The following is a 23548-nucleotide window of genomic DNA, read 5'->3' as shown; positions in this document are numbered from 1 at the left end:
TTTTCTTTTGTCTGACCTGAGATCAGAATGGCTCATCGGGTCATAATGGTGACTCGTTCATGTCACTGTTACTGGACGATTTGAACTGAATTCCAGGATGTTTGCTTGTTTGTTTGTTTGTTTGTTTGTTTGTTTGTTTGACTGTTATTTTGTGTGTCCATATCTGCCGATTCGACAACGAAGGAGAAACAGAGAAACATACTTTCATAATAAGAGAAGCCGGTATGTGAACGGGCCTCGCTGCTGATAGCCAGGGTTACTGGGTTGTCGGTGCGCGCGCGCTTCCTCGCGCGCCGTCTAAAGAAAGCGCACGCGGCGCAGCGCAGCTGGCTGCTCGCTCTCGGCGCGTGACAGATGGAGTCGATTTGAACGAGAGAGAAAGAGTCTGTCGCGAGCACTTTCTGGAGGGGAAAAGACGTGAATAAATCGAGATTTTTATTATTTTCTTTAATCTGCAATGAGAGCTGAACAAAGTGAAAATGGAGAAAACTCAACGAACTCGGTGAGAAAATGATGGAGACTTTATTAACGTCTACTAACGTCAACACGTCTAACTCCACTCAGCCTTTATTCAGCAAATTTAACTTTCTTTTTTTTAATTTACTAAAAAAAATAGAAACACTAAAATGTTCTCATCTTGCTTGTGTTAAACATGTATACCTACAGGCACTTAGGTTAAATTTTTCATCATCTCTGTTTTTTTAAATGTTCAGTTCAATGTGTGAACTGGTGAGATCTGGTGGCTTCCCCCCCCCCCATCATTAAATTACAATCATTTTCAGAGAGTTACGTTTAAATCTGGTTCAACCGTCGTCCATTACTGTCAATGCAGTAATAAACAGATCATTGTAGTTATTCCTGCTCAGTGCATGAAGCAGTCTGCTTGTATGGTGTTTGTATGCAGCCTAGGGATAGTTTAACATGTTTTGCTTAAGATGTGGTTAAAAAAGAAACCCAACAACAACAAAAAGGTTTACTTGCACGACTGGTGTTTGGTTGTTGGTGGTGTGTGTCTGGGAGGATAAAAGAGGCACCCTGGTGCCTGGTGGCATGGTGAGCAGAATGATAAACAGAAGCTTCTGCTATCCATGTCAGTACCCTAAAATAGAGGCAAACCAAGTGGGTCTCAGATTGCCCCCTGGGCTCCATATAAGTCTGGTCAGCCTGGTCCAAACTCTCTGTGTTAGAGAGAGAGAGAGAGAGAGAGAGAGAGAGAGAGAGAGAGAGAGAGAGAGAGAGAGAGAGAGAGAGAGATACAGAGAGAGAGAGATACAGAGAGAGAGAGAAAGAGCGATACAATGACATGAGCACCTGCTCCTGGGACAGCCAGCTTTATTTAGTGCCTCTCACTGTGCAGAATTAGGTGATTTATTTTTAAATGGAGTGCATCTCTTAGGTTCCTGCATTATGGCTTGTGTTTGCAAAGGTTTGGAGACTAGACTGGAAGCCAGTTTCAAAACTTTATGAACAAAATAAAACAGGTGTGAAATACTGAATTTATCAGGACTGCCTGATAAGTTACTCGGTTTGCTTTGTGCAGTGGTACAGTTGGTAACAATGGTGCCTTGCCTTGGTTTGAATCCTGGTTTGGTCTGTCTGCATGAAGATTTCATGGGTTCTTTGTTCTTTTTCCAAGTGTAATGAAGGTCATTATTGCCAAAATTTTCAATTGTTCTTCCATCAGACAATAAGACTTTGTTTGCAAACTGTGGTCTGGGTTTTTATGTTGCTTCAGTAGTAATGGCTTCTCCCTCTCTGAGAGGCCTTTCAGCCTCCGCATCTTTATTTCCATTTAACTAAGATGTTGTGAATTAACCTATCAGAATCTCATAAATCTTTTTGGGCTTTCCAAAACAGTTTAAAGGCATATTGATCAGAAGATTAATTTGAAGAAAACGATAAAAGAAAACCAGACCTAAATTTTAAATAAGGTCTGATTAAAAGTATAATAATGGGAGGAAAAGGAAATATGTGATTGCATATTTTGATATGGTGGATGTAAGCATTTGGTTTCAACTTCCTTTCTCTTCCCAGTTGTATTTTCTAAGTCGTAAAAATTATTTTTAGACTTTTTGAGGTACTTTTTTCTAAACTTCAGCTGCTTTTTTCACTCCAGTGTGTGACAAAGGAATAGTTTTTAGCTGCTCAAATCTGATCTTTAAATCCTTCAGGATTAGCACACAAGGGATGGTATTGTGTCAACATGTAAACAAATATAATATCTCATTTCTTTATTTACTATTCAAATACTGTGTGAGATGTGGTTTGTGGTCAGGTCCAGGGATTCCTCAGAGTGTTTCTGGACTTGTGCTCAAGTGGTGCAGGAAAGAACTCAACTTGTTTTCTGTGAACAGCTCAAAATGCTGATGGAGCAGCTGAAGGAAATCACTGGCATCCAGGACCAGCAGGTTCTCTACAAAGCCCTGAAGGTAACACACACACACACACACACACACACACACACACACACACACACACACACACACACACACACACACACACACACACACACTCAGCAGCAGTGAGCAGGGTACGTCTTGGGCTTTGTCTAGTTCAAACTCCAGATCTGATCAGTGTACACATCCAAAGGATTCAAGATTCAATCTTCTTTAGTAAGTCTTTTTCTGGGAAGGTTTTCTCTTTCTCTCCCCTTCAGGCCAGCCAGGGGGACGTCGGACACGCTGTGGGACTACTGACCACCCAGACTGTGGAAGTTCAGGACTCTGCAGAGCCACAGGAGTCCGCCACGTCTGCAGAGACCTGGGACAAACAGAGAGGTGCACCATGGCAATATCTGACTAGAAGACATTTAGATGTACCATTGTGCATGTTTTAATTTGTAACAGCATCGGAAGGTCAGAATGAAGGAAGATCTTGTTATAGTAACTGAAACTCTATAAGGAATATATCAACTTAAAAAAGATTGAACTCTGTAAGCATGATATTTATGAAGTTACTTCTTATTTTTGTAAAGTGAAGAATTGACCCATAAGCTCTCATTTCAACAGAGTTGATAATCACAACAATTATAAACTCATAAATTGCAAACTGCTCAGAAATGCCACACTTTTCAGATGTCGTGTATTATTTTTCTTTAGCTTTAAAATGATGTATTGTTTTGTGTTGAATTGTCATATAAAATCATAATAAAAGACATCATTTGAAAAAGAAGCATGATCGTGTGAGGCGCCACATTTTGCAGGGATAGTGTAAAAAATAGAGTCCTTAATAAGATACATTTAAGTAAATGCTTGTAAAATTGGTTTCAATACTAAACAAACATGAGACACCTATAAATGCGTCTGATGTATCTTGGTTTTTCTAGGACTTCCTAAAGATGAACTGCAGACAGCCATTGAACTCAGCCTGCAGGAATCCCACAATGCAGAGCAAGAAGAGCGTGAGTTCAACAGGTAGGTTTAATTAATTACTCCATTTTTTCCAGCGTTACACTTCTTCTTTCATTTCTTTTGGGGTTTTTCTTTTGATTAGGACTATAAAATACAACATGTTTCGAATTTACTGGTACTTGTTTTAAGAAAAAAAGAAAGAAAGAGAAATCAACATTGTGTACGTTCCAATATTTAATGCCAACAGTAAAAATAAAAAAGTCTACGGTTTATTTTTACAAAATAATGTTTTGTAAAAAAAAAAAATATGCAAGCCACCATTAAACGTGTGTTTACTTCTATGTTAAGGTCACATAATTATGATCACATAACAATAATCTCCCTCCATTGTTTACGTTTCTGTTGCTGCTGACAACTGTTGCATAGAAACGACGGTCTCTCATAGAGGAAATAAAATGACATTACAAAAGAAAATAGTAATGAACAGTGATTTTGATAACGAACTATAATGTGATTACTGCATTTGAAATAGTAAAGCTTTAGATTACTCGGTACTGAAAGAAGTACCGATGTCAAAGTAGTCCGCGTTACAAAGTGACATGTTACTGACATCACTGATCACAATATGCAGTACTCTAATGTCCTAGTCTTGTACATTTATTTATTGACAACTTTGGCTGGATTTGTCCTCTGTAGATACAATCTTTAAAAATACTAATGTTTAGCAATCTCTTCTCTGTTAAAAGTATTTTATAACCTGACAGTATTTAATGTAGCCGTCAGTCTCATGTTTTCAGAAAGATATTTTGATGTCTCACAGAGCTCTGGAAGCTAGCGCTGAAGAAAATGCAGCGCGAATAAAGAGGAAGAGATGTGAAGCTCAGAGTGAGATGTGCAGCCCTGCAGACTGGATCCGTCGGGACGACTGGCCCGTCGGCATCCGCAACGTAGGAAACACCTGCTGGTTCAGTGCTGTCATCCAGGTGAGAGTGAACACCTCGCATTATGTCTGTATAATTTCTGTAAACCAGAAGCTTGTAGTGTGCAGAAGCTTCCACTGGGCGTCTGTATTCTATGTGGCAAAGTAGCTCTGCACAACTATTCAACTTAACGGCTCAGCTTTGCAGAAATTCTGTAGAAAAAAAAACACAATATACAATTTTATTTATTTATTTAAAAACAAAAACTGAAAGAAAATTAGTCCCCATTCACGTCAATAGGTTCAAACTACTTTCCACAATAAATTCGACAAAGATTTGCACATAAAAAGTTAAATAAAAAATCAAAACAAAAAGCATTAATAAATACATCAGCCTCAGAAATATCTGGTAAAAACGCACAAAAAGCCTTTAATAAAATGTTTTTATTGCAGAGGCATGAACCAATCTTATAATTTCATTTAAAATGTGGGAAAAATGCTTCCACTTCCTTTAAAACACATGAAACTAAGGCATTCTATCATTTATGCTTTCATTAAGATGATCTGTGTATCTTGGGATATTTCTTTTGTAAACTAAACATTTAGCTCACTAATTAAATATTTGGCTTGAAGTGATATTTATACATTTTTTTATAAGATAAATTATTTTGATGGGAATACAGATGTTCACCGTTGCACAGACACCCCGGCAGGAGTCTACTTTGCAAGGTCCAGCTTTTGTTTTGATAGTGCCCTTCCAGTAGTGAAATTTTTAGTGAATATTTATTTTAGAGCTAAATATTTAGCTTACTTACTAACTAAACGCTACCGGCTTTTTGCTAATTATGTGCTTAGTTTGAAACTGACATTTTTATGTAAAAAATATAGGTTTGAAAAATTAAAAATCAAACCTCAATTTCTTTCCTCTTCCGAAGCTAAATGACCAAAATGATTCCTGTTTGTTTTTGATTGTCACTTTTTTGAATGGAAACACAACACACACCAACATCGTACATTTGTTTTAGCAGGGAGCGGAATAAATGTAGCTATAGTTGCTCAAATAGTCAAACAAGGTTTTACATTTCTGCTTCTGCTTCTTGCCAAATTTATGTGTCTCCTTGATCCTTCAACTTATTGCTGCTGTTTAGCGAGGTCGTGTCCAATGTGAAACCAGCGTTGATGACGTGGCTGCAAGGGGATGTTGCTCAGATTTCCTCCTCATCATTATTTCCTGCTAATAAGGTTAAAAATCGACCTGAAAAACAAACCGGAGAGAGGAGGGAGGCAGCCTTCAGCTAAATCAGAGCAAACAGTTTTTATCTCAGCTGCTAATTGCGTTATAAGTCCATTCCAGACTGAAGCCACGCAGGCCTATCAGGTGGCTCGACAGAAACCAGAACCCTCTCTGAGGTACGCAGCCTCTGCGGTTAATTGAGCGCGGAGCGATGCGAGGACGTCCACAGCAGACAGAGACAGGAGAAGGGGATTGTTTGTGTCTGTTAAACTGAGATATGCTTCTGTCTCCATTTAGACGTCAGGCAGTATTATCTGAGGAGGTGTTGTTGGAATACTAATGCTCTCCTATTTTCTGAGTTAACACCATTTCCCCTGGTTCAGATCGAAGCTGAGTGACTGCAGGATTCAATGGGCAGCTCATAAATTACAGTAAACCTGAGATAAGCCATAACTGAATTTCCCTCTCTAATGGGAACGCTTAGAATTCTTCACTCACCAGGTTATCATGGTATTGACCGCAGGTATCCTGTAACAAACAAGTAAAACTCTTTGACATTTGTCACAAAACATAATCAGCAATGAAACAAAACGTCCTATGTTAATAGAGTCATAGTTTACAAAACTTACACTATTATCCACATCTGGCACAAAGTTTAAGGTAGACTTAGGGTGCATTCACACCAGTCCTGTATAATCCCCTTTAATCCAACTCTAGCCCATTTGCAAAGAAAGTCCAGTTGGTTTGGGGAGACATGAATGCGTAGTCAAACTCAAAAAAGTGAACTCTGGTCTAACTACAAACCTCGGCCTCAGTTCGATTGAAGTGAACTCTGGTGCGGTTTGAATGCATACTGAATGCCATGTGGTTCAAAAGCAGGAAGGCTTTTGGTATTCCTGCCGTCTACAGCCAGGGCATTTTGTGTTTCGTAAATACAACCAAAACAAACACAAGAGTCTGGCGGTTACGGGAGAAATGACTCATGGTCTTTCAGAAGAGAAAAAAGCGAAATCCTACAACCGCTACAATCTGATGCCACTCCAATGGGTTTTTTTTACATTTTGTGAGAAAGAAAGTTGTGCTCATTGTCTTCTTCAGAGGTTTTATATTGTGGCCTTCTTGGTGCAGCGCCACCACAGGTGAGGAGGAGGACAGTTTTTTTAATTGGTTTGGTTTATTTGACACAGTGCAGTCAGAAAGCGACCCGCAGCAACTGAAAATGTAACAAATGTTCCAGTGTTAGTCCCCAATTTAACCAAATCTACCAGACTGTTAGAAGTGAAAACATTGCTAAACTGCTTGTTCTGTCGTCTTGTTGCAGTCACTCTTCCACTTACCTGTGTTCAGGAGGCTGGTTCTCAACTACCATCTGTCAGAACGAATTCTGGAGAAGTGTAAGAGTCATGCTGTGAGTAGTTAGCTTTCAGCTACATATTTCCTTCCTGCAGACAAAATTCAACTGGCCATGGCAAAGCCAGGAACACGTTTACCTGAGGGCATCTTGAGTTATTTAGGATTATGAAAGTGTAGATTCTAACTTTTCTTTCACTAGTATATTCAGGAAAAGAACCTTTATTTTCCCACAAATTGGAAGTTATCTTTTTTCCCCAGTTTTTGCTCTGGCCACTTGTTCCTGGATGTACTGTGGTGCGTCACAACTGGGGTTTTTTATATATTAACTGATCTGAGAAATGATCTAAATTTCTAAGACATTGTGACAGTTTTTAGGCTGATGTTTGACTGAGACTTTCTGACAACAGGACAAGAGGAACATTGCTTTCATGCAGGAGCTGCGGTGCCTGTTTGCTCTCATGGTGGGATCCACTCGCAGGTTTGTGGATCCCTCTGCTGCGGTGGAGTTGCTGCGTGACGCCTTTCGGACCAGCGAGGCTCAGCAGGTACAAAACACAGCTCTTCCTAGAAACAGGATACCTGAAGAATCCAACCCACTTGTTCCTGAACAAGTGTTTCATAGGCCAGTCACACGGGGCAGAGAATGTGCAGCAACACCTCATTATCAGCTGCAGACCGTTTTAGCTTCCCTGACATATGGACCTGTTGCTGCCAGGAATGCATGACTGTGCAGCTCTGACACGTGAACAGTCTCACATTGTCAGATTGAGAAATAAATGTCAAAATTAGATGCAAATATCAAATCAAAGTTCACCTCTGAGTGCTTAAATGGAAAATACAGACAGTTAAATGTCTTTGTCTGCTACTTTCAGGATGTCAGTGAATTTTCCCACAAACTGCTCGACTGGTTAGAAGATGCCTTTCAACTGGCCGCCAACGGAAAGTAAGTCATTAGTTAAAGCTGTTGGCAGCTGCTTTTCAATTACTTTGTCAAGATTGTGTTAATGATGACAAAACACACTTTGCAATCCTGTGTTTCCATTAAATAAGAAATGCTGCTATCATCTCACGTGAATAAGTTAATTTAGAGCATAAATCATTAAAAATGATGAACGTGATGGATGTAAACATGTAATTCAGCCATGGCTCCACTCTCATCATCTATAAGAAGAGACGTTGGCATCTTAATCAGGCTTAGGGGGGACAAGCTCCGCCCACTGAGCTAGTAAAGCAAGTCACTCTGAAAGAAGATCAATACAGGCAGAACTGAGGAGGTGAAATCTCATTATCTGAGAAAGATTTTGTGCAAAAAAATGTAACGAAGATGATTTATGTAACACGTAGAGCTATCTTAATGTCTTTAAAAGGATGCAAATTAGGTCACATTTAACTTTTTATGAATCAATGTGAAAATATAACATCCATCTTTATATTCAGGAACGCGGAAGACAAGCAGCAAAACCCAATGGTTCGGCTTTTCTATGGCACCTTTGTAACGGAGAGGCGACATGAAGGTGAGTGCTTTACGACTTTTCATGCTGCCGTCACCCACCGGGGTTCTGTCTCAGTCCAATCTGTGTGGTTCGGTTCAGGCAAGACGCTGTACAACATCGAGCAGTTTGGTCAGTACCCTCTGCAAGTCAACGGCTTCAGCAACCTGGACGAATGCCTGGAAGGGGCGATGGTTGAGAAGGAGATCGAGTCGCTGCACTCGGACCACGGCGTCACGTCTGGTCGAGAGGTGAGCGGCTCGAAATAAGTCAAAATATTAAATACTGAATATTCTGTAAGTTTCTGTCTTCCTGCTAAGGATCTCTGTGTCTTTTCTGACTCGCAGAGGTGGTTTAAAAAACTACCGCCGGTCCTGACCTTTGAACTTTCTAGATTCGAGTTCAACACTCAGCTCGGGCGCCCCGAGAAGATACACAAAAAATTAGAGTTTCCACAGATTGTTTACATGGACAGGTAATACAAAAATCATATTTAATTTCATAAAAACTTACAGAAATATCTTAATATGTACCTCAGTAAATAGGAATATTAAAAATGCAATGCAAAAGGGAAAATAATAAACAAATCATATATATCACTCTGTAAGGTGCATGTATAAGTTGAATAAATTAGATAAAACAACTTGTTTATGCTACTTTGATTAACTGAGATGCATGTTTTATTTCACAGATATCTTCACAAAAACATAGAACGGACCAATGAGAGGAGAGGGGAAGTGAAGAAGCTCAAGGAGCAACTTGCTGCACTTCAACAGAAACTTGAGTGGTAAGAAACTGAGAAGAACAAGTATTAAAAGGAGGATAAAAAAGAATAAAAACTAAAGATTAAGCAACCTTCAAACTGAGAAACTACACATTTGAACACCAAAGCGACAGATCATTATAAGTCTTTACGTAAATGTGTTTTGTTTCTGGTCTAAGTTATAAAAACTACGGCTCTGGACCGATGAAGTACCCTCTGGCCGACATGCTCCAGTTCGTTCTAGAGTTTGCCACCACCAAACCCACCAGCGTTTCCCCAGCTGAAGATCCCAGACTCGCCACGTCTTCCCCTCCTCCAGTGAGCCACCCGCTGTCCGACGCCATCGCCAAAGACAGCAGGTTCCTTTACTATTTGTTGTGTTTTGATTATTATGATTATGGCACTCAACTCAATGCAGTGTTTCTTTCTTGTTTTTCAGTTGGTGATTATATGATGTTTTTATGACATTTTATATTTGTGTTTTTATGATGTAAAGCACTTTAAACTGTCTTGTTGCTGAAATGTTCTGTACAAATACATTTGAGCAACATAAAAAGCCATGGTGTGCTGGATTTGGGCGCTGGACTTTGAATTTGACACTTGAATGAGTCTAAAAGCATTTTTACTCAAATTCTTGTTTCCGTCAGTGAACCTGGAGATAAAGGCTCTACGGACGGTCTGGTTTCCAGTGTTTCAAACTGCCAGCAGACGCCTATTTACAAGCCCTTCACCCAGTGCAAACACCCGTCTGATTGCCCGCCCCACCCAGCGCCTCACAGCGCCTCAGAAGAAGAGCTGCACTTCGTGAAGACCTGCCTGCGGCGCTGGAGGACTGAAGTAGAGCACGACATAAACGGTACGCTAGAGACGCAGAAGAAATGGTTTTTAAATGTCTTTATCAGAGGGAGAATTTTGTACATCTGGTTTTCGTCATGGCTTTGTGTTGTTTCTGTGTTCCAGAGCTAAAGACCAACATAGACAAACTCACTCAAACACTCGAAGGCATGTACTCAGACAACAGTCTCTGCCAGGTGACACTTCTTTTGACTTCATTTTCTGCATACAAAAAATCCTCAATGACTTATCCTGCAGTGGCTTCCAGAAGTATTCACACCTCTTGGGCTTTTTTACATTTGTCACATTACAACCTCAGATTTTTATGTATCCAATTGGGTTTTTAATGGAAATCCCAACTGAACACCTCATCCTTCCAGAAAAGCATGGTGGTGGCAGCATCAGCCTATGGGGTAGTCTTTGGATGGATAGAATTGATGGATGAAATTAAATACATAAAAAACATGTTAGAAATCCTGTTAGTCCTTTAAACATACAACCAAAGCTACAATCCATTGAAATAAGAGAACAGAGCTCCAACTTTAAAATATTGAATTAATTTGTTACATTTAATGGAATTAACTTTGTCAAACTTAAGTCTTTAACATTTGTTTATCATAACACCTTAGCAAACTTAATACATTTACATAGATAAACTTAATTTGATGTAACAAACTAAGTCTTTTTTTTTTGGATCACATGTTTTCTAAGGCTTTTATCTAATTTGTCTCACAATTTTATCTAATTCTGGAATGAATTAGATAAAAGCATATTTTTGTGTCAGAATGTCACAGTCAAGACTTAAAATAAATAGAAATTTTGTGGTAAGACATAGCAATTTATGTATACACTCTGACTAAGATTCAGCTGTTTTGTCTGTACACTAAAAAGCAACAATGAAGCTCCAACTTAAAAAAAAGTTTGCCAACTTAATAAATTTGCTTTGATAAACTTAATTTGATTACTTGTAGCAAATAATTGTTTAAAGTTGGATCTCCTGTTTTCTTTTTGCGGTCTAGTCTGTAGATGAGTAAAGCTGCTGGAGACAAACCTGTAAAAACCTACAACTACAAACACATGCTGACGACGTACAATATAACACAAATATAATATGTGTGTGTAATATTTACACTGGAATAGACTGTTTGAAATGCAATATTTGTTGATCATTATCAAGGAAATGACAAACTGTATGCCAGGCTAATTTTTTTAAAAAAAGTCTAATAAAATGGTATTTTCCACAGGTGCCCTACAGACTGCATGCAGTGCTTGTTCATGAAGGTCAGGCCTCAGCAGGTCATTACTGGGCGTACATCTACGACCACGCCAACCAGCGCTGGATGAAGTACAACGATGTCAGCATCACCGAGTCTTCGTGGGAGGAGCTGGAGCGGGACTCATTTGGGGGGATGACCAACGCCAGCGCATACTGCCTGATGTACATTGATGATCGGCTACCCCAGTTGATCACAGGTACAACAGCGCTCAGCCATAGCAACACTCATCAGTTCTCCTTTGATTTATATCACTAAGGTTTTACAAATCCTGCCATTAATTTGAACATATTTTATAAAAATTTTCACTTATCTTGGGGTGTTAAATTAACAGAAATAATTTGGGGGTTTTAGCCTGTCATAGTTGCTAACTACATATTTAGTTGGATTGCTAAATATTTTTCTTGAACTAAATATATAGCTGAATATTTAGCTTGCTAAATAAATGTTCAATTTGAAACTTAATATTTAACTTGCTTGTTAAATATTTAGTTTGAAGCTAAATATTAGGGTGGCCTAAACTATATACTGAGTTTAAAGCTATATATTTAGCTACCTAATTATATATTTAGTTTGAACCTGACATTTAAAAAATGAATAAATAACATGATAAAAAAATTACTTTACAATTGGAAACCCCATTTTTTTCTCTCTTATGATTAAATAACAAAAATGATTGCTGTTATTTTATGGGTGCCAGTTATAAAATATGAAAACATGGTGCGCTTGTTGAGTGAACCCTCTGTCTAACCACGTGTTCCACCCAGAAGACACAGATGATGAGACAGGCCAGGTGCTGCATGGCATGGACTCCCTGCCGGCTGCGCTCAGACGCTACGTTCAGGAAGACAACCGCTGGTTCCAGCAGGAGCTCAGCGAGTGGGAGGAGCAGTTCTGCCAGACCGCCACTCCGCAGGAAGAGTCTACGACCCCAGCGGAGGCTCCCAGCTCCAGCGTGGAGAACACAGAGCTAACACTTGTGGAGCCAGCACCACAGTCCGGACCTTCCACTGAAGAGCTGGAGCAAGGAGCGTCTTTAGAGGCCCGGTCCGGCTCAGAAGAGCATAAGACTGCAGATTGTGAACCCAGAGAGATGCCTGAAGGTGTGTTACACTAATAAGAAAGAGAAAAGCAACTGAGTTTCCGTAAAGACACATTTTGCCTTCAACAATGCAATGATCCACCTTTTTCTCTTCCAGTTAAGATATCTGAGGTTTAGTATTGGCCGATACCGATCCGATACAGAAAGGCAGCCTTTTAAGACCTTTTGATAACTGCACCAGTACAGCATACCTGAATCCATCTTCACAAGCTTGATCAAACATGTGAAAACAACATAACTTAAATTTGTTCAGTAAGCACAATTAGGAGCATCACAGCACATGTAAAATATAAAATTAAGAAACTGACAAAAAAATAAACAGGAACTAATCTTCTTTCAATTTGTTCAGAAAATGCGATTAGAAATTCTAAATATAATGCAAAATAAACAGTAAAGAATAAAGTCACTGAGAGTGCAAAGCATAGAATTAGACTGAATAGATCTACCCTTGTGGATCCGGCAATTTCATCTAATATCTAACACCCAATTTCATCTAATATCTAATAAAAAAGCTTTCCTTGTACTGAATGAAGGCCTCTGTCTGCTTTACTCAGCAGCAGAGGAGTCTGAGATTGTGCCCCCATCTGCGAGTCCTGGCTGCCAAGCAGATCCCACCGACACTCCCACAGTCAGCGACACCCTGGAACCGAGCCCGGACCCAGCAGGGCTGCAGAGTCAGGTGGGAAAGTCCCAACTCCTTCAGATCCCCCCAGCTCCTACAATCCTACAGTCCCACTGCCTGTATTCCTGCAGACAGAGTGGTTCCTTGGTTTGTGGGGGCTCTAAGCTAGATGCTGGTTTGGGGCCCCTTGTTTATGAAACTGCAATGAAATAATAATTAACCCTTTAGAAACTTGCCTTGCAGCTCTATAAGATATTCAACAGATTAAAGACGTTAAAAAGTATGAAATCATGTCACAAAAGTCCAAAAACCTTTAATTTTGTTCCTGGTGTCTTTGTCAGACCTCTGGCTTGGATGCAGCGCTCGGTAACCAGGCTGAAGCGCGTGTGCATGGGGAGATGTTGGGACCAAACTCAGAGGCTCACGATGAACCCGGAGCCTCTGGGGAGGCTCCTGGACTAGGAGCAGATCCAGGAAACGAGGAGCAGCAGCAGGAGCAACCAGCCAGGCAGAGGCAGGCGGAGAACGAGGTGTCAGAAGTGGAGATCCCCAACGTGGGCCGCATCATGGTGAGGGCTGATGCTGATGGATACAATGAAGAGGTGAGAAAATTACAACGTCGAATGAGATTTTTAATCAGGGTATCTCCATGTCAATTTGAACCATTTGTCGACATTGTTTTTAATCTGTTCTGTAGGTTATTTAATCATCTGATTGGTTTAGTCGCTATTATACCGTTTCAGTTGTTTCAGGAACCTCTGCTCATTCAAGGAACACAGGGGTGTCCAAAGCTGAGGTGTAGCGATACAATAATGTCACGATACAATATACGATATTCTGATCACAATACAATATGTATCGTGATATTTGGCAATCAATACAATTCAATACATTTCAATGAGCTTTTATGATTTTTTGGAAGATTTTAGAAGAACAGATATTTTGTGATATTAGTGATATTTTGTGTTCAATAGACTTGGATTTAATTAACTGAAAAATGATTAAAAGCACCGAATACCTGACTGATTGGAAAGAGTCCAATAGTCTATAGCTGGACAAAATGAATCAAAGATGAGGGTAAAAATCAGTTTCTGTCATTTAATTCATGTGGATTTGACATAAAACTCAAAGTTTCAACATTGATCCAACTATAGGAAAAAGGCTTTTCTACCTTGGCTCCCGGAATTAGCCGTGGCTGTAAGCTGGGGGAGTGGCTCCGTCTCACCCCGTAGTGATTGACTCCTTGCTGCTGCGCAGCGCCGCCATTCCCCTGTTTGGATATCTGAGTCGCTGCCTCTCAGACTGCCAGGATCTCATCCTACTCTTAGTTTCTGATACTCTTAGTCTGTTGCTAATAAGAGCAATTGATACCTTCTAAGGGTGGAAAAAAATCAATAAATATCATAGAATCAATATAATTATACAGTCCCAGTCCAAAGTGTGGCCCCGGGGGCCATTCATGGCCCTCAAACTTTTTTTGTGTGTCCTCCAACTCCACTTCAATATAGATATAAATTTGTTTATTTCACATAAAAATAAACGGCAGTGGATGGATGGATGGATGGATGGATGGATGGATGGATGGATGGATGGATGGATGGATGGATGGATGGATGAATGGATGGATGGATGGATGGATGGATGGATGGATGGATGGATGGATGGATGGATGGATGGATGGATGGATGGATGGATGGATGGATGGATGGATGGATGGATGGATGGATGGATGGATGGATGGATATTACTGACAAGATTTTCTTGCATTGGTAAATGTTAAATACAACACAAAATATTCATCTTTTGCAACTAAATTTTTATTATAATTACAGCAACATTTATCCAGAGACTTTTACTGAAAAGCCGCAGAAAAACAAAAAAACATTGTGATTAACTGCATTAAAAATTGTTTTAAATATTTGCAATTCTATGTCATTTTTAATGTTTTCATTTATTTTGTTAGGGATTGTGGTCTCTTTGGGAAGTTAAATACTTTATAAATAAAACTGTATTGAACTGAATGGCTTTGAATGACAAAACTCTCCTTTTGTTGTTTTTTTCTACAATAAACTTATAACAAACACTGATACTTTCTGCAGGTTCTTATATTACTTCATAACAAAAGTCATTGACTTCCATTCCATTAGAATTTATAAATGGTAGATTTGTGTGGGCTTGTCGACCTCTTTCAGTCTGATAGAACAACTGTTGACTTTGTGCTTTTGCACAACAAGATATGCAAGTTTGAATTAGTGAGCAATAAATGACGTGCAGGGCTGCACAGTGCCACAGTTGGTAGAGGCAGCAAGAAGGTCCTGGGTTCAATTCCCTCCCCAGGGTCTTTCTGCATGGAGTTTGCAAGTTCTCCCTGTGGATGGTGGGTTGCTTCCTCCCACAATCCAAAAACATGACTGTTGGATTGATTGGTCTGGATAAATTCTCCTTAGATGTGAGTGTGCATGGTTGTTTATCCTGTCTGTCTCTGTGTTGCCCTGCGATGGACCGGTGACCTGTCCAGGCTGACCCTGCCTCTCGCCTGTTGACAGATGGAGATAGGCAAATTACATGGAACTAGATCTCTACTCCATAATAAAGTTGAATTCTATTCTATTCTATTCTAGAAACTAAGTAGAGATCTTAGTTTATGGAGAATTGCATCTGACTTTCTGCAGTAAGAATGTTATCTCTCTTTTTTGACCGGACTATTTTCATGAAACATCTTTAAAGGCGATTCCAGTTTGTTAAGCATTTGCTATGGTCCCATTTTCATTTCATAGATGATGCTTACCCCAGCTATGCAGGGTGTCATCCTAGCCATAGCCAAGGCAAGACAAACGTTTGACAAAGAGGGCCCTGAGGCTGGCCTCATCAAGGTAAGATATTCAAATGTTTAATGTCTTTCTCCATCATGCTTCAATTTAAATAAGAAACAAAATGCATTCCCAGAGGACATTTTTGTTTGTTTATTTTTAAATAAGTAATTCTTGAAATATCAATGGAAAAGTTCATGCAGTAAGACTTGCATTAAATTATTCAAAAACTTCTGTTCTATTAATAGCAATAAAGGTTTAGGGTTTCAAATTGTGCATGAATATGAAGATCATTCTTAAACCTGTAGCATGCCCAGTCCGTGCCTCACTAGCTGTGTTTCCATTAGCCATAGAATTTCAAAAATTAAAATTATGGAAATAAATTTGCTAAAAAGAAAAAAAAGAAAAAAACTCAGTTTTTCAATAAAAAGTTATTGCTCTAGAATGAGGTGGCTTTTCAGCTGTATCAAGACAGATGTACCAAAATAGAGCATCTACGTATATGAAGCCGCTCCCAAGTCCAATGGGCTTCTCTCTCTAATGACTGAATAAGTCGCCAGCCAATGTCTCCTCTGATATATTTCATAACTGTTTCCATCCATTGCTGCCATTCTTTTGAAATAACTTATTGTGTGAACAACCTTATTCACGTGTGATTTTAATTTATCTTCTGAAACACAGCAATTATGAAATTCTGGGGTTTTTGACATTAGACAAAGATTTGCACACATTGGTAAGAGAAAGCGACACGTTGAAACTCATATTTCTCCGTGGTATTCCAGGCCTTCCATGAGGAGTATTCCCGGCTGTATGAGCTCTCCCAGGAGGAGACCACGCCCCAGGAGGACGCCCGTCTGCAGCACGCTCTGGTTTACTTCTTTCAGAACAAGGCGCCCAACCGTGTCATCGAAAGGACGCTGCTGGAGCAGTTTACAGACCGCAACCTCAGCTTTGACGAAAGGTGTGCAAACAGAATCGGCTCTTCTTTCAGTTCTGGATTTTTCATTATACTTTAGTTTTATTTCTTGTAACTTTTTGTTTTTCTAGTTCAGTTAGTTTTAGTTAGTTTTTACAGTGTGTTTGCTTGTTTTTATTAGTTACTGTTACTTAAATATTGTTTAGTTATAGTTATTTTCCCCATTAATTACAAGTTTTGTTTATTTCAGTAAGCAAAAAAGGTTTTCTTAATTTCAACTTTCTTAATTTTGTTAGTTTTAATAATAGCTTTTCTGGCTATGTGGGCTTGATCAGAATTTAGAAATTTCTGTAATAAAAAACACACAACTAAAGCTATAATAAAGGACAAACCTTTATTTAAATGAAGTGAAATGGGGTTTTTTTTGGACACCAAATATTTAATTTGACAGATTTTTCTAATGTGGCTGAAAACAGCCATCCGTTGTTCATCTGCTGCCATCTTGTGTCCAAAGCTGGTTGTGACACTATTTCACCTGCAACATTAAACTCCAGCTGTCCTTCCTGTGCATGCAGGGCCATCAGCATAATGAGAGAAGCCCGGGCCAAGCTCCGCCTCATTAAGCCAGAAGACATGGACATGGAGGAATACATGGTACTGTCCAGTTTATCCAACCCAGTGTGACATTATTGCGTGTCTCTTGTTTCTTTTGTTAGTTACTACAAATTAATGAATCATTTATTTCCTCCAGCTTGTTGATTTCAGGATCAGAACAATGTAAATGTGAGGAAAAACTGTGAATTTCAGTCATGTTATCACTGAAAACTGAGTCTTGCTGAATGTCAAGAATAGTGAAATAAAGTTGTGACTTCGATGAAGTTACAGTGCTGCAATTGTAACTTATTTGATTCTTACAATGACTATAGCAGCTAGTTAAAACTGAGTACAAAGTGAATTTGAAGCTTTTTTTATGTGCAATAGTTCAAAAGTATTGAGAATGTTTTTGTCTTGCATAAAAAGAGGGTTTCTTTCAACCACAGGATGCAAGAGGCTTTGAGCCTTTCAATAGACTTCTCCTTTTGTGGAACCTGCTGAACCTGCAGTAAAACTGCTCTGAAATGCAAAAAACAAACAAATTATATTTACACACCAAGCAAAACCATGGCTACCGGATGAATCTCCCTACTATTTGCTAATGCCACAAAAAAAGAGGAAGATTAAACAGGCAGTGGTGAATGTGTGTGTCTCTGCGTGTGTTTTCTTGCAGCAATGGCATGACGATTACAGGGACTTCAGGACTGTGTTTGTCTACTTGCTAACTGGACTCGAGCATTATCAGCACGGAAAGTAAGGCAGAATTATCCTCTATTTCTACAGAGTGATTTGCAAAAGTATCCCCCCTAACACCAGTTTGTTAGTACAAAACTAATACTATGAGTATTGCTGCACATTGTCCTGAACACATCAACCACACAGTGACAGGAAGCCAGTCAGAGTTCAGTGACCTCAGTCATACAGCAAGATCTGCAATTGTATGGTTTTTAGAGCAATGCTTAGAGGCAAAGGATCTAGCAAATTAGGTTAAAAAAAAAAAAAAAAAAAAAAGTGTTTCAAATTCACCTTTATGGAATGGCAGTGAACTAAAACAACAGAAAAAATGCTCCAAAAAGTAAAATAAATACCTCTGTTAAGTAATTAGTCAATGTACTTTATTTTCAAACACAAGAAATGTACGAGTACATTTTTAAAAATTGGAATATTGTGTAAAAGTTCAACACTTCCTGCCAGTCATCTTGGAAGAATTCCAAGTTTCTTGTAATTTTGGTGACTATGTCAGTCAAATAAGGAAAACACAAAATTTAGTGTCTCAGAAAATTAGAATACTATGAAAAATGTAATGAATGAAAACTCATGGTATAACATTCTAACCAGCTAATGAACTCAAAACACCTGCTAAGTTTTCCTGAGCCTTTGAACGATCTCTCACTTTGGGCCAGTCAGCTGCACTGTCATGACTGACTGGACAGATGTTCAGAAGACAATCGACAGTCATCACTTCTGTATTCAAATATATTAACACAAAACTCAGTGGAAGGAAGAAGTGTGGAAGGAACTCATTAAATCATAAAAGCTTGAAATATATATATAAAGAAAACTTTTTGAGATGACTGGCAAAAAAATTTCAACTTTATGTAATACTCTAATTTTCTTGTGTGTTGTACTACACAGTTAAAGAGCAGCTGTGGTTTTTAGTGCTTATTTGGTTTCTTTCTGACTGTGTCACAGGATGCGAGAGGCTTTGAACTACTTGGCTCATGCGTATGAGACCAACGCCACTCTGCTGGGAAAGGGAGAGAAGCGTGGTGTGAACAAAGCTCTTATTGCAGTTTACAGAAGAAAGTGCATCACTGTGAGTAAAGCAGCAGTTACAATCCAAGCTGTTTCAGTTTTCAGCCTAAAACAGCCACTTAATTAAATATTTTTATTTCTAAAAGGTCTTGGCTTGCACTAGAGGAAACTTTGAGGGCCATCAAAATCATCGCTGTGACCCGTCATTTTTATTTGACATGTTCTGGCGTTCAGCCAGCTGCTGAAGTAGTTTTTTTCTAGGGCAGAACTTTAGACATGAGCGACTGGTGGGATAATATTTCCTTATTTAGACTTTCTCTGCAGCAGGAGTGAGGCATATGCAAATACACATGTTTGTGGTTTATACACAATTTATGAATTCACATTCAAAGTAGATGTTTCATTTTGATGGACTCGGGCCATGAAGCTCAGGTTATTTTTGTTGCCACAAACTTTACCTTGAAGTTTATCATGGATCCAATCTGAATTCATTTGTTTATTGACATTTTTTTTTATCAGAGGACAGACATATTTTCAATTAACCGTTAAGTTAAAAAAGACTTTAAAAAATATTGCTTTTCAATGAAATGCCCCACATGGATGAGGTACGTAGAACTTGTCATGATTTGTTGGCGAAACAACCAAGTATGGTTCATTCTGGTCTGAATCGAAACCTGGAAAGTCATATTTTTGCAACTACCCTTTACCTTAAAAATCCAATATCGCTGCCATGTGTTTTCAAAAATGCTCTCATCACATTTCGGAGAGTTTAAGTCTTATTTGTTCTTCCACACAGGATTGACACGTAACAGAATACACCGTCTGTTGGTGAATATGTTTCTTTATTGCATAAAAGTACAAATAAATACATTGTTTCAGCCAGTTTATCGCCATGCTTTGAAAATCATGGCAGCCCTTGAAGGGGAGAATTTTTATGAGCTTTCCAATGACTTCTTTAAAGTCATATTTCGCAATTAGCAGACGGTCTAGAAGTTGAAGAGTTGATTGTAAACTAGTGGAGTTCAGCAGGTCAGTGTAAACCCTTCATAGCGCTGTTCCTTGACTTTAATGAGTGACTTTAACAGAATTATCTCATTTTAACAGAATTATTCCTGCTCCTGTAGAAGCAGGAATAAATACAAAATAAATAAATATCTATTTCATTAATTATCTGCACTGATGATTATAAGTTTTGTTTTAATGATTTGATTTTGCCCCTTTTGCCCCTATAGACAGCGTAGGATCTGAACACAAACTCCAAGCTTGTTGTTCAACCTTCATATCAACTTCATCTAAAATATTTCATACAAATAAAACTGTATTTGTGTAAATATTAAAGTGGAGAACTTGAGCCAAGTATTCTCTGTACTTATCCACCAATCAGGCGCTGAACGACAGCGCGTCCCGGCTGTTCTGCAGCGGCGAGGAGGGAAAAGTGGAGGAGGGTCTCTCCATCATGGACGAAGCCGTCATTCCCTGCCTTCACCTGATGAGCCGGGACTCCGCTTTGTCCCAGGAGGACCGGGATGCTATGGAGAACATCCGCAGCCACTGGTGCTGCTGCCTGGGTCAGGACATGGATGGTGAGTTATTAAGAATAACATGGGCAGATCATGAGAAGTTTAACCACTGTGATTATTAGTTTATTTGTTTCTGTGAGGATTCACATTAGTCTAATCACAAATGTTACAATAAAAAATAATACTTTTACAGACATTACAAAAAAGACATACTAAAACTCCTTAAGTCAAAACACAAAATTCAAATCAACCGCCTCAACAATTACAACATTTTTACCAACATTACAAAAGAACGTCACAAAATGCCTTAAAACACACAAACAAAATTAAAACACACAGTGTCAGCAATTTCATAGATAAATTAAAAACAAACAATAATTTTACTTATTTCATCTATTCCCTTTTTTTTATTATTCTTTTTAAAATGTACACAATCAGGAATCAATTTAATTACAGAAGAGAATTTGTTCCAATAAGAAATTTCTCAATGTGATCAATCATTCAAAACCAGAAACTATCATCTGAAGGTCTCATTTCTGCTGGGTTTTTCTGTTTTCTGTAGATTCACTGCAGGTAAAGTTGGGCGAGTTGCTGCCGCGGGTTCTGGACGGCTCCAGTGGGTCGGTGGTGTTGAAAGATCCACCAAAAGTTCACGTCAACCAGGCCCACGACCTGTGCAGCCGCCTGGCCGCTGTGATGGAGTCCATTCACAACACCACAGTAGTAACTGTCCAGTAAAATCCTGAAGGAAACCCATAAAAACCTCTGGGAGCCAAACATCTGCAGCAGCAGCCACAGCAGCATGGCAGGCAGAGGGCTCTGTGTTGATGGGACAGTAGGGTTCACACCAGCATGTAGTATCTAATGGCTGCTGGTTTGGAGTTACACATGAGTAGAAAATTTGATGTGATACATACAGCAATCACTCATTGTGATTAGATAGATAATGCACAAATACAAGCTCATCGAAAACAGGAAAGAACTGAACAGAACGTTTCTGAGGATAATGGTTTAGTCCTTCCTGTTTGCTTTCTCCCTTCTCACCTAACAAATACTAACAGTCCTTCAGAGTCATTAAACCTTTTGCAGGAAAAGCAAAAGATTGCCAAAAGTGCAAATGTTTAGTGACCAATTTCAGACAATATCACACCTTTTACGTTTAAATCTATTGTAAATAAACAAAACTGATTCCTGGTGTAAAGAGTAAAAGAAACGACAATGTCTTTAAATCAGACGGTTTTGCATTTCAGGACAGAGTAATCATGATTTAGGCCTTCATGAGGTTCTAAAGGGATTCAAATCTAACCCCAGTTTCGATATTTATGACACAAATTGTGAACGTTGCAGCCAGGTGCTGCCAGTCACATTCGCATGACTAACTGCTCAACTTTATGAAAATATGACACTGTCACTATCACTCCCCAACTGGGTGTACAGTAGAAGCAGGGTCTCAAGAATCTACAAACCAAAAGGGAAAAGGTCTGACAATTAACGTAACAGAACATAGGAATAAACTAAGAAACTAATACAGCAAAATCTGTGAGATAATGCTGTTGACAGGAAAATTAAGATGTCTTACTCTTTCTCTACAGTATTTTGTAGAGAAAGAGTAAGTCTTTTTTTTAGCTTTACATTGTGCTATAAAGTTATGCCCTTGTTAAAACCATATCTGGAGTGTTGCCTTGATTCTTTCATGCATGTATGAAAAATACTTTAATCTCTATGGCAACCATTCAGCTGTGCAAAATGCCCGGCTGGATTTAGCCCCACCTTTGAAGCACAGCTCCTCCTCGAAGGTGCAGTTGCCAAGCTTTCAAGTATCTTCTCCCTGTCGCTCCCTCACTCAACTCCTTAAGACTAGCCAGCAACAATTAGCAAACACCCGGTGAAACTGAGTTCAATGGAGTGATGTGATGACTTTCTGAAGGCGGAGTGTCAGAAAGAGCAGGGGGTTTTCACAAAGAGGCATTCAAGGCATTATATTACAAATTAAAATTAATTTTCTTAGAGTGCATTGTTACGTTCTCTTTTGGTAGTTGGTGTGGATGAAAGTGTCTCCTAAATGCACAAACACAGAAAGATAAACTCTTATTATTGTCCTAAAATGTTCATAAATCAGATATGTTTCATTGGTTGATTGTGTTGTTTATTGTATACAATAATATTTAGACTCAGTTCTGCAGGACTGAGTTTAAATTTGAATAATTACGGTATGTTGCTTAGTCGGCTCCTTGCACAGTGATGCTCATTAGGTTTAAAAACACTAAATTTGTTCTGCGCAGCAAAGAAATATGGTTTGTTGGCTTTTTTTAAGGACATCTTTTATATCATCTCTTTTTATTTCTCCAAAGCAGAAATTAGAACTGACAGAAAGTTATCAACAGCACTATAATCAATAATGACATCTTAAAAGTTATAAGTGACAACTCTGGAGAAACCCTTTAACTGTGAAGTCATCATGTTGTTTCTGTGCCTTAAATTAAACTCATCACTGAAATCTCTGAATCCAGGTTTTAGAGGTGACATATGGAGCAACTTAAGCCCATTTTGCAGATGTTTCACTTGTACTTTATGATGCTCTTCAATAAATGTTTTAAATAATTATTAATTATTGTCTGGCAGTCCTGACTTCTTGATTTTTTATGATAGCTCAACACAAAGTTGTATGTAATTGTGAAGTAGAAGGGAAATTAGACATGGTTTTCACATTTTCACTTCTAAAATTCCAAAAGGTGAGCCATTCATTCATATTCAGCTCCTCTGAGTCAATAATTTGCAGAACCACTTTGGTGTCTCCATCATCTTTGGATGTATGGAAACAGAAATTATTGGCATCCGTCTTTGCAGAACAATTTAATCTCAGTCAGATTAGTTAGGAAGCACTTGTGAACATCAAGTTTTAAGTCTTATCATAAATTCTCCATTGGATTTAAATCTTAACCTTGATTAGGCCATTCTGTCTTAATAAATTTGATCTAAACTAAACTTGATCATTTTAGATTTAGTTTGGTG

The 23548-nt window shown here is 38.7% G+C and overlaps 1 protein-coding gene across 3 annotated transcripts; it reads left to right on the top strand.

Moving 5' to 3' along the window:
- Positions 1-343: 343 nt before the first annotated feature.
- Positions 344-23144, top strand: usp28 (ubiquitin specific peptidase 28). 3 transcript variants are annotated; one of them, XM_055046604.1, is made up of 26 exons: positions 344-502; positions 2355-2429; positions 2657-2777; positions 3326-3413; positions 4171-4333; positions 6825-6911; positions 7264-7401; positions 7729-7799; positions 8294-8370; positions 8449-8597; positions 8694-8821; positions 9038-9133; positions 9289-9468; positions 9757-9965; positions 10070-10140; positions 11188-11416; positions 11988-12320; positions 12874-12998; positions 13283-13543; positions 15719-15814; positions 16534-16712; positions 17243-17321; positions 17935-18014; positions 18954-19077; positions 20401-20599; positions 21099-23144. In XM_055046604.1, exons 1-26 carry the CDS (start codon positions 458-460, stop codon positions 21272-21274), a joined length of 3579 nt encoding a protein of 1192 aa, XP_054902579.1. In that variant the 5' UTR covers positions 344-457; the 3' UTR covers positions 21275-23144. The 3 variants fall into 3 exon arrangements, with proteins under 3 accessions (XP_054902579.1, XP_054902578.1, XP_054902575.1); XM_055046603.1 differs by having other exon boundaries at positions 11985-12320; positions 12877-12998; XM_055046600.1 differs by having other exon boundaries at positions 11985-12320.
- Positions 23145-23548: the final 404 nt, after the last annotated feature.

This window comes from Poeciliopsis prolifica, unplaced genomic scaffold, assembly GCF_027474105.1.
Source record: "Poeciliopsis prolifica strain line A6 unplaced genomic scaffold, Auburn_PproV2 SCAFFOLD024, whole genome shotgun sequence".
NCBI classification, from domain to species: Eukaryota; Metazoa; Chordata; class Actinopteri; order Cyprinodontiformes; family Poeciliidae; genus Poeciliopsis; species Poeciliopsis prolifica.
This window is presented reverse-complemented; position numbering and strand designations above follow the sequence as displayed.